The sequence below is a fragment of the Pristis pectinata genome, chromosome 17, assembly GCF_009764475.1.
Source record: "Pristis pectinata isolate sPriPec2 chromosome 17, sPriPec2.1.pri, whole genome shotgun sequence".
NCBI lineage: Eukaryota > Metazoa > Chordata > Chondrichthyes > Rhinopristiformes > Pristidae > Pristis > Pristis pectinata.
In genome coordinates this window covers 27,071,210-27,085,024 of record NC_067421.1, presented here as the reverse complement: position 1 = coordinate 27,085,024, position 13,815 = coordinate 27,071,210, and the positions used below count along the sequence as shown (strand labels likewise).

The 13,815-nt window shown below is 35.7% G+C and overlaps 1 protein-coding gene across 1 annotated transcript in view; it reads right to left on the bottom strand.

Moving 5' to 3' along the window:
• LOC127579359 (ABC transporter B family member 1-like) overlaps nucleotides 1-13,815 on the bottom strand; it is a 116,046-nt gene that overhangs the window by 85,875 nt on the left and 16,356 nt on the right. Inside the window, exons 7-10 of the mRNA XM_052032100.1 lie at nucleotides 11,114-11,288; nucleotides 4,135-4,195; nucleotides 3,474-3,609; nucleotides 1,855-2,043 (exon numbers count right to left, since the gene is read on the bottom strand). Of these exons, the coding sequence (XP_051888060.1) occupies nucleotides 1,855-2,043; nucleotides 3,474-3,609; nucleotides 4,135-4,195; nucleotides 11,114-11,288 (561 nt within the window). The remainder of the gene's footprint in view (nucleotides 1-1,854; nucleotides 2,044-3,473; nucleotides 3,610-4,134; nucleotides 4,196-11,113; nucleotides 11,289-13,815) is intronic.

Below are 13,815 nucleotides of genomic sequence, written 5' to 3'. Positions count from 1 at the left end.
GTTAGTATTAATTTACTGCCTAAAATGAACTAATACCTCCAAAGCTTTGAATTTTTGACACACTTTTGGTTTTTTAAGTACTATAAACATTACTTCATTTATACAATGTCAACAATACAGTTAACGATTTCATGCATCTTTGCAACAATAAGGTACCACGCCAAACAAAATTTGACACCAACTTACATAAGAACAGATGACCAAAACTAGTGAAAAGAAAATAGATTCTTAATATCACTCAAAGGAGAGATGGAGAGATTAAGGGAGGGGATTCCATAGCTAAATGCCCAGGCAACTGAATGATCGAGTGGAAATCTCAGGGATAAGTAAGACGCCAGTTTTAAGGAAATGGAGATTTCAGATATTTTCAGAACTGGAGGAGGTTACCAATGAAAAGAGAGGCTATGCAGTTAAAACAAGGATGAAAATTTCTAAAGTTGATTGGATGTATCACAGAATTAACAAATCATTAACTCGTCAAGTCAGCAATTCATTTGACCAGAAATCCTTCCTTGTGACAAATGATTTGTGTATGCTAGAAGTACTCAATCTACCCAAATCTCGTCAGCAAAATGGGCTCATTCCCAGAGTGAATTACGTTTTGTCAAATGGTCCTATTCACCAGTAGCTTCAAGTTTTAAAAAAAAATCACTTCAATTGCACAAATATGGATATGTTTGAAGACATAACCTATAAATACTTCAAAGAAAGCCTACCTCTCCCACAAATGGAGACAATTTTGACTGGCATTATGGTAATCCCTATAGCAAATTAGTTTGAGAGAAAATATGACCACTTGCCCCTAGACCATGGTCTTCTTCCAGGGTAGTCATGGACGCAGTTGTCTGCTGGGAAATTTAGCTCTCAGTACATCTGTGTAGCTCAGCCTAACATGGTGCAGCAGAGGGTCTAAGCCAGTGTAACTAAACAGCTGGCTGACTGGCTAAGACAGCTGGTGAGGCTTTGCCCACAGGTTCACTGGATGTCAAAATTATGGACTATTTGTAAATACCTTTCACCACATTCAAAATTATTCGACGTAGATAAAAAAAGGTTATATTTAAAAATCTTACTGAGAAAGCATACACAAAAGAAAAATACTATTTTGTAGTTTAAACATCAAAATGAAGGCTATATCTACCTTGCACCCAGCAATCAAGTTCTCCCCTTCATTTTACTGGTACCATTGTTCTTGACCCAGATCCAATCTAATACAACCTCAGCAGGCAATTCTCCAGCTTTGGAGCTAGGAAATCCACAGAAGTTGGCAGCATCAAGATGTCCCCAGGCCAGCACTCTGTCTACACTCAGGATCAGCCCAGTTAGACTAATCTGGCAGCAGATCTGGGTGGATCCCAGCAGATCTTTTCCTCTGTCATGCTTTTTCTTTTAAACGCAAAATTAGTAGTAATGCAGGGCATTTTTGTCGATGATGGAATGCAAAACAAAAAACAACTATCAATCATGTAGCAAGTTCCCAAAAACAATGTGATAACAACAAGACCAAACTTCTTAATTCATAGCATTCCTGAAATAAAATATTATGCAGAGATATGATCCCAACTTTCAAAAATTCTGACCTTTAATCTTGAAAGTTTTTGAACAGACATTGTCAACTTTATTCTTGATTTCACCAGCCATAAAAGTTAGGCTAAACAAAATAAGATGTCTTAATGCACTGCATTATCAATTGCTGCTCTTAACGACAGCATTTCTTCCCCATGAGAAAAATGAATTAAAAGGTAGATGGATACAAAAAGCTGGAGTAAAACAGGAGATCTTAATATATAGTTGGAATAAACCATATGTACTACAACCCAAGTTGTTTAAAATTCATTAAGCATGGAACAATACCTTCTGCCAGAGCTAACTTTTTCCCAATCTGATAGCTCTTATCTATTCCTTTGCCATACAGTTCTTCAGATTTCTTTTCACTACAGAAAGTTCTCACAGTACGAATGTTAGAAATAGTCTCTTCAGCTGTTGAGCCAACAGCTGCCAGCTCATCCTGGAACTTTTTTCGTAATCTCTTCACAAATTCCCCTGGATAATCAGCATAAACCAAACAATGTTATCACCGTTTTGAGGAATGAGCATTTACTGAGCATATGCAAAATACTTGACAACCAATTATTAAAACTCATCTTTTTAAAAATATTGAAATATGCAACAGGATTTCAGTCTTTTGTTTGATTAATGTATTTTAATTATTGGAAAATACTGACTGAAGCACAGCATGGACTAATTATATTCTACTAGACAACTAGATTTTCAAATCCTTAATGGAGCTGAAAAGAATAAATCCAGAAACAAGTTCCTACAACTGATGTTGACAGTATTTCCTTGGAATAAAAATGTGCCATGTTCTATAATGCCATATTTCTTCCTACTGAAGAACAGTGTAAAGAAAATCAAGCTAGTTTGTGGATATAGTTTAGTAGGGTTTATGAAAATACACTCATGCATAGACACGAGTTAAGTAAATTCTGCTCAGCTACTGAAGATAATCAGCAAAACAGATCAGAGATAACTGATATTTTGCAGCTGAACTCTTGGAATTTTTACAAAGTGAATCTGGAACACCTCTCCCTTTGGAATGTCTTTATCCTCTACAACAGCATTGTTATTATTTAACATAGAACTGAATGCTGGGGTTCATGTGTTGACAAGGAGTGAACAGGCTGGGGGCTTTCCTTTGAAAAGGGGGTATAGGGAGTTACAGACCTGGAATGTTAAACTGCTTCTCTTTCCATAGATGCCGACTGACCTGCTGAGTTTTATTCCAGTAATTTCAGCATCTGCAGATTTGATAGTCATAAGGAGACAGTCTTCTATTTATGGTCCAACCTTCCATCACTAATAAATGCAAAAGCCTGAATATTGGGGAAATTTCTTTACCCAGAAAGTAGTTAGAATGCGGAACTTGTTATCACAAGGACTATTCAAGGCATGGATGCATTTAATAAGGAATTAAGAAAAAAATAAGAGGGAGAAAGAGATAGAGGGATGTATTGAATTGGATTAGACGCAGTAAAGTGGGGAGAAGGCTCTTTATACTATAGGTATATAAATGGATCTGCTGGGCCAAATGATCTATTTGTGCTGTGAATACTTTTTGGTCTGCGTGGAACAAAGGATCAGGAGTAACAATGGATGAGGTCATGGCCAAATGGTGATCTTACTCCTGTAGCAATTGGAGGGAACAGTAGCATTAACCTACATGGAGGTCTACGAAATAAAATAAAATAATCAGGTGAAAACCGGGGTATTGCAGGTGAAACATTTAAAAACAAAAAGTGCATTAAAATACATAAAAATTACAGGAAAAGAGAAACTACCAATATTTTTACAGTAATAATAGAGAAATGATAAACACAATAGTTGACTATGGCTTCCACATGTGAGTGTGGGCCAATAAAATGTTTCCTCTTTCCAATAAAGAATGTACAGATTGAGGCTGAAATTGAACTCACCATAAAGCACTCCTCCAATTGCTACAACTGGAACGGATGCAAGGAGTACTCCAGTCAATGCTGGACTTACAACAAACATGAGAACAATAGATCCAATTATTTGCAATGTATATCGCAGCAACATGGACAGGTTTACCTGCAGTAAAAACAATGTACAATTATGACTAACCATGTAAAATCAACAGCTGTACTTCATTGTCATCATTTTCATAGATTAGTTTTCATACCTTTTCAGTTACGATCATAATATTACACCGTTCACTGTACAGAAGCTTCATCACTATATCAAGAATCAAAATTGCCACTGCTGCATTTTTGCCTTGAAGAAATCTTCAGAGCAATAAATTTTGGTGATTATGTTGTAGTAATTGCATCTCAAATAATTGGTTCATCTGGAGCATGAACACACTGATATCCATTCCCAGTTTATTTCTACCAATGCATATATGAACACCACCAAGTCGGTACTGGACAGATCGTTTGAATCCCTTAACTGGGCATCTAAACACTTCAAGAGAAAAGTATGCATATGCACATACACCACACAAGAATTCATATTCTTGATTACATATTTACATAGTTTGTTAAAAGAAAGCACTAAATTGTATGAATTTTATTTATAGTGAAGATGCAAACTTAAGTTGTTTGTTCTTGTACTTACTGTTAAAGTATTCTGAATGATCTGAGTATCAGATGACAGGCGATTTGTTAATTCACCAGTTCTGTTGGAAGAGAAATTTTTGAATTAAAGTTTGGCCAAAATGACAAACTATTTGAATATGAAGTTTAATTGCATATTTAGGTTAATCAAATCGACTTAGTGCTTTGCATGGATTGGAAACATCAGCTACATATCACAAATAGAAATGACTGAGAATGGTTAAGAAAAAATTTCAACACTTGTATTTCATTGCAGAAAAGGACTCCTACCCTTATTTTAAGAAAAAAAGGAATGGTGTCTTATCATGTATAAATACAGAACATTTTTGGAGCTTTGAACTGCCAATTTCAAAATGCACCTGCCATTTGCTCTGGGAATAAAACCCTAAGGCAGTGAAGGAAAAATAACTGGAGGAAATACATTAGAACTCAGCAATATGCATTTCCTCTTCCAAGCTTTTGATACCTTCACAGTTACACTGAGTAGATTATATTGTTGCACATAATATTCCTAATTTTGGGGGTAAATTAAAATTATATTGCAATTAGAGATGACACATCGTGTTTCTGAAAGGTTTCAACATTGCAATTACTTTTCTGCAAGGAAAAGTTCAGTTTTTAATATCAAGAATATTAAAAATAAATAACTCTCCAATTAAACCACTTAAAGTTAAAACTACTGCAAATATCTTACCCTAACCACACTGACATTATAATTGTCAATTAGTAAAAAAACTAAATTAAGTGATTAATGAGACAAAAAGTGAATTCCTGATAAGCTTAGTAGTTTAATAACAAGAATAGACTGGGCCACTATTTGTCTGATTTTAATGCAAGGCCAGACTTAGATGAATGGAAGCAAAGGTAATGGAGGAGAATACAAAGTAATAGGAACTCCTTTTTGTTGTCATTAAGTAATGTTATTGCCAATGTAGCAACAGACCAATTATTTTTGATAATTACTGCATCCAACAAGACAGGGTAGGAAAATTACAGAATTGATTAATAAAACAAATACACGTTTATTTTATACATGACAAGATTTTAAGCAAGGGTTTATTGACAGTTTTAGGGTTGAGGACTTTTCCATTAAAACCAGAGTTATTTAAGTGCCTTTGTCTGTGTACTAAATCAAAAAATAAATTTAGCACTGTTAATGTTCACCTAAAGCATTAACAAGAAAAGCTTTAACCAAAGTATGTTTGGTTAAAAGGACAAATCAATGTGCATTACCAAGTTAGAGCTATAGCTTCACAATCATTTCCTCAATAAAAGTGCATTAGGCATCCATGGATGAACTGTTTCCCACTGCCCTCCCCAAAAAAAAGGTGAACACTAAAAGAACAGCAGTGATGGAAGCTATGGTCACCTTAGCAACAGCTTCCCTCAACTTAGATTATTTCAATGTTTATTAAAACAAATCAGCTGGAATTTATTAAGAAAATTAAGCAGCCAGACTTGGATTCAGATAGCAACTTTCACCTATCTTTCAGGAGATCCAAAAACACTTAAAAATATTTTAATTGTATTTACCGTCGCACTGTAGGAAGTGTGACAAATAAACTTATATAATATGAACACTCAAAAATGGAAATGGACATGTAATATTTACCAACATTAAGTGAGGAACAATATATTGGCCTGAGGTCAGAATCTTCACTTTCCTTTGAATTGGGGCTGTGGGATATTTTATGCCCATCTGAGAGATCAGATGAGATCTTGGTGAATATCCTACCTGAAAAATGTTTCCCCAGACAAGCGGCACTTTCAGTAATGCATTGGAGTGTCGGCTTAAATTTAGTGCTCAAGATTGAAAAACAAACATTAACAAATTTTTTCCATTTTACATGAGGTGCATATGTGGTTTCTTTCCTGTTGAGGCTGGCATTCATTATTCAGTCATTTTTGCCCCCATTCATTATTTTGTTGTAAATCCAACTCCTGTGCTAGCTGCCTTTGAAGTGCTTTTACTGACATTATCTTCATTTTAAAAAAAATAAGTGCTACATCAGATACCAATGTGAAAGAAGATTCAAGATAGCCAAGTCTGACAAGGTATAACAAAGATGAATTGTCACTACATTTCATGTATATGGTCAATGACAAAACAAAGTAGTATTGAAAAAGACAAGTTCTAAAGTAAAGACATCTGGATTAGATCTTTACTAGAAAATGATCTACTGGGTCAAAGTTGCTGTCAAATATAGCACTTTTCTCCATTAGTAAAATAAAACACTACCATATCAAAATTAATGGCTTGATAATTAAAAGGATCCAAATTTAAAATTTTTCCTTCAATGTTCTGCTGATTCAAAACAAAGCAGATAGGTTTTCAGTTTTTACTTGGTGTTTCAGAAGTTCTTAGGACCGTCACCACAAATGTTTGTGGTTACTCTAAAAAAACATTCATGTTTTTCCTTAAATTTGATACTGTAGAAGTTTACTGGTTTGAAACATTTCCAAAATCATTCACTCTAAGTTTATCAGTTTACTGCAAGTAATCAAGTAAATATTCCAGTTGTTCAAAGAATCTCTACCCATCTTTGATTTATATTAACCAAATAATTACAACTGTAATTACAGATCATTAGTATAAATTTTATTCCTCTCATCTGGATATTCTTGATGTTTATAGTCAGGAACTTTGAATTATTATAAAACATTTCATAATAACAAAGTACATGCAAGAACTATAAAACATTCTTTACATTGTAATCATAAATCATTTATCAAGTCTTATATGCAACGTTTCCTCACCACCTTCTCATCCCAAAGACCTGAAAATGCATTGAGATAAGCCCAAGCAGCAAGGATACACTGAAATTTCCCTGTAGTGCTGCAACATTTTTATAAAATCATAATCTCTATTACTCATTGTACTTTCCAACTCTATTTGGAGAGTTCCATTTCCTGACTAGACCAGTAAAATAACAGGTAAACAATCCTTCTTTCAGCAGGATGTATGCTTAGTAAATCAACACTTAGATTTCAAAATATTTTCAGCTGTTGAAATATGTACTAAAAGCTTGAACATCTCAATTTCTTGTTAAAAATTAGGAAATACAAAGAAGCAAAGTTAGGGAAAAAAACTAAATAATCACAACCCCATAATTTGGATTTCAAGAAAAAGTTTGAGTTAAAAAAACAGTTCCTTTTGATGCAAATAAAACTTGCATCTCAATTCCCAGAATGTACATTAGATCATTTTTAAAACAGCTACAACAAAGATTCGCTCTCTCAGAAGATTGCATTTTTAAAAAATTTGAATGCTTCATTCCACTTTTGGACTGATGAATGATTATAGTTTTTACCTCTAGTCCATTTTATTAGAAAAAATTAAAACAAGTTTGTAAGGCAGCAAGTAATTTCATAGCAACAATGAACTCTGAAACTTGCATATTTAGGGAATTCTTCAAAACTTCATTATGCTTCATTCCAAAAATAATTTAGCTTGGTTCATGTAATGCATGCAAGCCTCTTCATTCACTGCAACCTAAATAGATTAAGCCTGTAATTTATGTCTGGCATCATTCCTTTGTTCCCCATCCATCATTTCAATTTCAAATACTGTCATAGTCTACATGCTCCTCCATGTAATCAGTTAATAATCTACAGTTAGGAGGCAAGTGTAGCTAAGCATTTTTAGTTAAAAGGCTACTGCTTTGCACACTTTACTTTCAAAGATGGCTGAAAGAGTAAACCAAGTTTAAAAAACCTCCAAGGAGCTTGATCAGCCAGAATCCCTTTCTGGTGGACTTCAATGCAAGAGTGCGGGCAGACTCTGAGGTGAGGCCCATTTGCCTTAGGCATTGTGGCCCAGGGAGTAAGAAAATGGAGTGATGTTGCTGTTATGAGCTCTGTGTAAATAATACTTTCTTTCAAACTCCTCCAAATCATAAGGTGTCCCGGCATCATCCAATGTCACAGCATTAACATCAGCTGGATCCAAGTAATGATTTGAGTAACTATCTGAGTACTACAGGTGAGTCTCTTAACAGCATCTTTAATGCATACAGCTACCACAGCATGGACAGTGATACAAACTACCTTCTGCTGTGTGCCAAGGTAATATAGCAACTCTTCAAGTTTTCTGTTCAAAACAGAAAGGCTACCCCCGCAACAATATCAGCCTTGTCAGTCAAGATAAGATCCTCAATTCCACTGAACAAGCGTTATCCAATACTCCCAAACTGAGTTGGAATATATTTCAAGTCACCAATTTCAAGACTCAATAAATGGGAAAGAGGAATGGAAACCTGCTAATTGGTTCGATACCTACTTTGCTGTCTTGGAACCTGTCATCGAAGCTGAACAATCTGCCCTCATTAACGACAAGAGAGACCCAAATGAAAAGAGTTAATACATGAAGAGATGCTTGGAGTAAAATCCAACAAACTGCCAGGTACTAAAATGCAGGCCAGCCTTGTCCATCTGAGAACCAAGACAAAAGTACATCAGGGAGTTTCTCTACTTTAACAATGTCATACTAGTATCCCTTACAAGGAACATATTCAGTGGCCGTGAAGCACTCAGATCATCAGCATCAGGAAGATCGATCACAGGTTGCAGCCACCATGCAATCAGCATAGACATGTTCCTAGAGACTATTGACAGTATCAAATATTTGGACTCCATAACTGCCAGCAACTCAATGCTGAAATTAACATGAATATTTCAGCAGCTGCAGCCATTATGTTCAAGCTCAGGAAGGGAGAATATACCAACAGGAAACACCAAATAAGCAATCTACCAAGCCTGTGCCCCAAGCACACTTCTCTACAATAGAGAGGCCTGAATAACATATGCAAGGCATGGAAAAAAGCTTAACACACTCCCCCTTTATTGCCTCGTTCGCATCCTACTGATCTTCTGAGACAGGGTCACTAGCTTAGAAGCGCTGGAATGTGCTAATTTCATCAGCATACATGTATTACTCAGTCAACACATGGAATCGATTGGCCATATTCATCAGATGGATGACAACCATATTCACAAAGACATTTTGTATGGTGAACTGCCACTGAGTCACAATCTGCTAAAAATCTATATCTCTGCTAAAAGGAAAACTGTCAGAGAGACAAGATGGAGAGCATTTACACAAATAACTAGAAAAAAAAAGCTGCTGGTGGTCAAATCTTCTGGTGGTCAAAAAGCTGCTGGAGGCTGAATGTGCAGGAGAGACAAGGAGAAATAGAAAGCTCAACAGATTGAAAAGAGGACCCAGGACCCAAAGAGAACAAAAGCTTGCATCTTCCTACTCCACTTTGTTCACCTGTAGCAAGTGTGTAGAGACTACCATGCTCCTGAACCAGACCAGATGATGTTTAACATGGAGGTGCCCATCAAGGCACAAGTCATTATTCTGCAGGACAGAGGCTGCCATAGCAAGTTTGAAATTTAAATTTGAAAGTTTAGATAGCTTTTACTATACCAATGCATTCCCCACCCTGCAACAAGTCCTACTGTTTTGGTTTGAAATGCTCAGTGCATCTTCTAAAGTTTCATCCTGTAGTTTTCTAAAACAGGAAGAAAATCATTCAAAGGATGAATCACTTCCTAAAATTTTAACTATTCTGTGATGCTACATCTTTTTAAAAATCACCATGCTCTAGAAAAAGAAAGAAAGATCAGGAAAAAAAATATGTAAATATGCCAGTGTTTGCTTGTTCCATCCGAGAAATTGAGATTCTAGCTAATCAATAGAAACAAACTTGACAAAATATCTTGCTTAAGGACATCATCTTTCCAATTATTGATAAAGGAAGCAGCAAAGATCAAGAGTCTAATGTACTACAGTTGGAGGGATTAGATGAATTAGAAATATATGATTAACTGTTAGGACGATCGCCCATGGTGTAGAGCCACAGCATGGCTAACAGTTGTCATTTTTAGTTAATTTGGTCTGTCCCTTCAATACCACAACCACAGATGCTCCATTATGTAAACTGATTTGGAGGTTAAAAGTCGATAGTGAGTGATGTTTGCAGATCACTAGGTACTTGTAATTGTTTGGCACCACACCAATCTTCAAACATTTCTCCCCAGTAGAGCTCAATTTGCAACTGACCTCAGCAAGAAACGGCAGTTTTGTACTTTTGATCATCCAGCATGCAAGATGGTATGTTTAAAGCTTCTCACACTGAATACAAGAAAATTGAGTGCAAATGCAATTCTCTTATCATAAACAGACAAATGTCAAAATCATTGATTAGTCTATTATCGGCATGATCAATACCATAATTAAGTTGTTCCTATTATATATGGAAGGACAAATTTCTGAAACATAACCAAATATTTTTAAGATCCGGATTTAAATAGTTTGCCAACTAATATATGCATTACCTGAAATTGTGATGTGTCAAAGCTAGTGCTCCTTGTGTGAAATATTCACATGATAATAAGAAAACTGAATAAATAATAGTTTAGAACCATATAACATTTCACCCAAATCATTCCACACCCTTATCACAAATTACCACTGAACACAGAACATTTAAATGATAGTGCAAATACCTTTCATCATTAGATCAGACAGCACATTAGACATTGAAATCTAAGGCATGATTGACTGTAACTATTGGGAGGGATTCTATCTGGTGTGCATCTCCTGCTACAACATGAACACCAGCTGGGAAGAAGTCTCGAGCCCAGTCCACAACATCTTTCATCCTGAAGTCTCACCGAAAGGAGAAAAGTATCCAAGTTTCATTATAACTAAATGATGCAATACATTCTTTTCATGTTTGCATTTTCTTTCAAGACAGCTCTGAACTCAGAAATTATATTCAGGAACCAATTTGAGTCAAGCAACAATTTAAAGAATTCAACAGAGGGAAAATAAATCCCATAAAAATCTGTCATCACATTTTAATGACTACAGCTTAAATTCCGAAGAGCTAATCTTCACAAGCCTCTGCATTTAAAGCCTTTGATTTATCACAATTAAAAGGCTCATCATTCTCCAAATCCACGGCACCCACCTGTTTTCATCAAAAAATGCAATTTCTTGCTTTATAATGCTCCCAAAAAGTCTTTTACGCAGTCTGGCCACCAGCCTATGACCCGCCAGAACAAAAAAGTAGGCACGGACAAATGAACAAACTGCACCACCAACATATATGCCGAAGAGGATAAGAATCATTCTGTCAAGTTCCTCTGAAAGGAAAAAAAAACAGCAATCATACAAACTGATGTTTTAAAACTGAATATTAGATTGACTGCAAAGAACTACCCATTAATACACCTTTCCCTCACATTTTCTTTAAGAATGTTTTTGGCTCTCATTTACTGCATAGAAAATGGAAAGGGAATAATAATATTTGTCCAATTGAGTCGAACAACTAATAACGTGTTTGCCATTCAACAACCAAGATGATAAAGCTTTAATATATAATGCAAACTGTACACGTATCTGCAATGGAACTGTTTCAAATCCAGTCAAGAAAGATCCTCTGCAGCACACCTTTAATTTACATCCCACTGTCCCACATTTCCTTATAGTTATTCCTTACAATAAGATTCCCTTTTCTGTTTGGGATGAATTTTAAATCAGATCCAGAAACCAAAAATGACCCATACATTTCTGGAATGTGGCACCTCACCACCTGTTCCATTGATCAATCCCTTTCAGCTTGATAATTTGTGTGTAAATGGCTAAAATTGTGAGCGGGCAACAGCCCAAGGTCAAATTAGTCACAGAAAGAAGTAAAATGAGGAAAGAAAATTTAGATTGGGGAAGGAAGAAGAGAAAGCAAAAAGTTTCTTTTTTCTATGCCCAAGAATAATTTACTACATGTAGCAATAAGACTCAATCTCTCAATAAATTTCTATTCTTCCCTTTGGTGTTGTGGGATCATAAACCTTATTAAAAGTGTCATTACAACATTAGCAAATTATCTCAAATTTCCACAGGAAGTTTAATAACCAAGCCATTTTCCCCACTCTCTCTCATCTTGAATAGATGTCAGATTTTATACACTGCCTCTTTATTCACACCACCCCTAGACTTATTTTTCATTATTCACACACCTTTATCTCCTTCTAGCCAGCACCATCACTTTAATCATTGAAAGCCTCCTGGTCTCCTCCTCTTTTCTTCTCTCAACCTTCCTCCCTTCTCTCCTACTTGGATTAAAAAAAGTTCTCTCTTTTCCCAGCTCTGATGAAAAGTCCTCAAACCAAAATATTAACTGTTTCTCTCCCCACTGATACTGCTAAGTATTTTCAGGCTTTTTTTTTTGCATCTGGCAGCCTTTTTGGTGGGTTATGAAGTGCTATTGCAGTTGTTCTGGCAAACCGCTGTGATGTTTCTAAAAGATAGTACACAGTGCTCCAGCAGAAGAAGAGGCAAATACTAAAGCCAGTGGCTCACTAACAATGAAAGGCAATGCTCTGCTCTAGAAGGGACTGACTTTCTTGACCATCACAGATGCATCCATCAAAAAAAATCTTAGCTCTTCCAAAACACTGCTAACATAAGCCTTTTAGATGGTGAGAGAGACTACAAGGGATTAGGAGGCAAGTGCCCATTGTACAGTAGCCAGCATCTATTCTGCTTCAGTAATCATGCTGAGGATATCAACAGTCCAAGCTTCTGATCAATAATTAATGGCATGTTAAATAGTACGGCTTTGTATGTCAGGAAAAGTGCTTGGTTCCTTTTTATTCTAAAGATGGACATTACTTGGTGTGTCTGTGGCATGAGTGTTACCTGCCATTTGCTGAAGCCTGGATGAGCTCCAGGCCCCTCAATATGGAGCTTCTCACTAAGCAGAGAAGGTGTAAATGAAGTTGAACACTGAAAAGGTTGAAGAGAGGAAGATTAAGGTCAACATGTGGCCACATAGCTGCTGCAGAAGTCCTCCACTAGTGTGCACACCAAACTGAACTGCTTCAATAAACCAACCACCAATAACATTTAAATCATTTGCTCAATGAGGTTAAGGTAATTTGCAGGGTGTGGGGAGACTCTAGATTTGAGATTGATTAATATAGATAGGGAATAGAAGATAAAGACTTCGCTGAAATAGTGAAGAAATTATTTAGGTATTCTAAAAATATTAAATCTTAATGCCTGAGTATATGTTCCAAACAAGAAAAAAAGGATTAAACATTCAAAATAAGAGGCAAGTACTGTGTAGCATACAAGCAAACATACAAAACACTTAAAGCATAGTTGTTGATTCATAACTACAGGGAAGGGCAGAGATACAACTGAACTTTGTACAGTATCAAAAATTGAATATTTCTGTTATAAACCTTGAAGGGAATATTACAATGATCCGGCAGTGTTAGTATATTGATTCTTTCAAAGCATAGTGGTCTGAACTGAACTCTTATTTGAAGAAAAAGGCAGCACTTTAATTGTGCTTTTGGACTTTTACCTCAAATAATTACCTTCTGAGTTACTAGAAATCTTCTTTGAGTAGCCAAGATAATCAGAATCAGAGAGAAACACATTCTACTCATGGACTTCTGAATCTTTGACAAGATATCACAAGAAGTCCATTGGAAAGAACTACATTCTAGAATTTTGGGGAGTAACAAGCTGAATTAAAAATTGCTTTAAAATGAGGAAATAAAAATTAGGATTTTGTCTGAGCATTAAGAAATATAAATACCAAGAAATACATCAAGTCAGATTGTTTCCATTAGATCAAAGGAAATTGTTGTTTGGTAGATA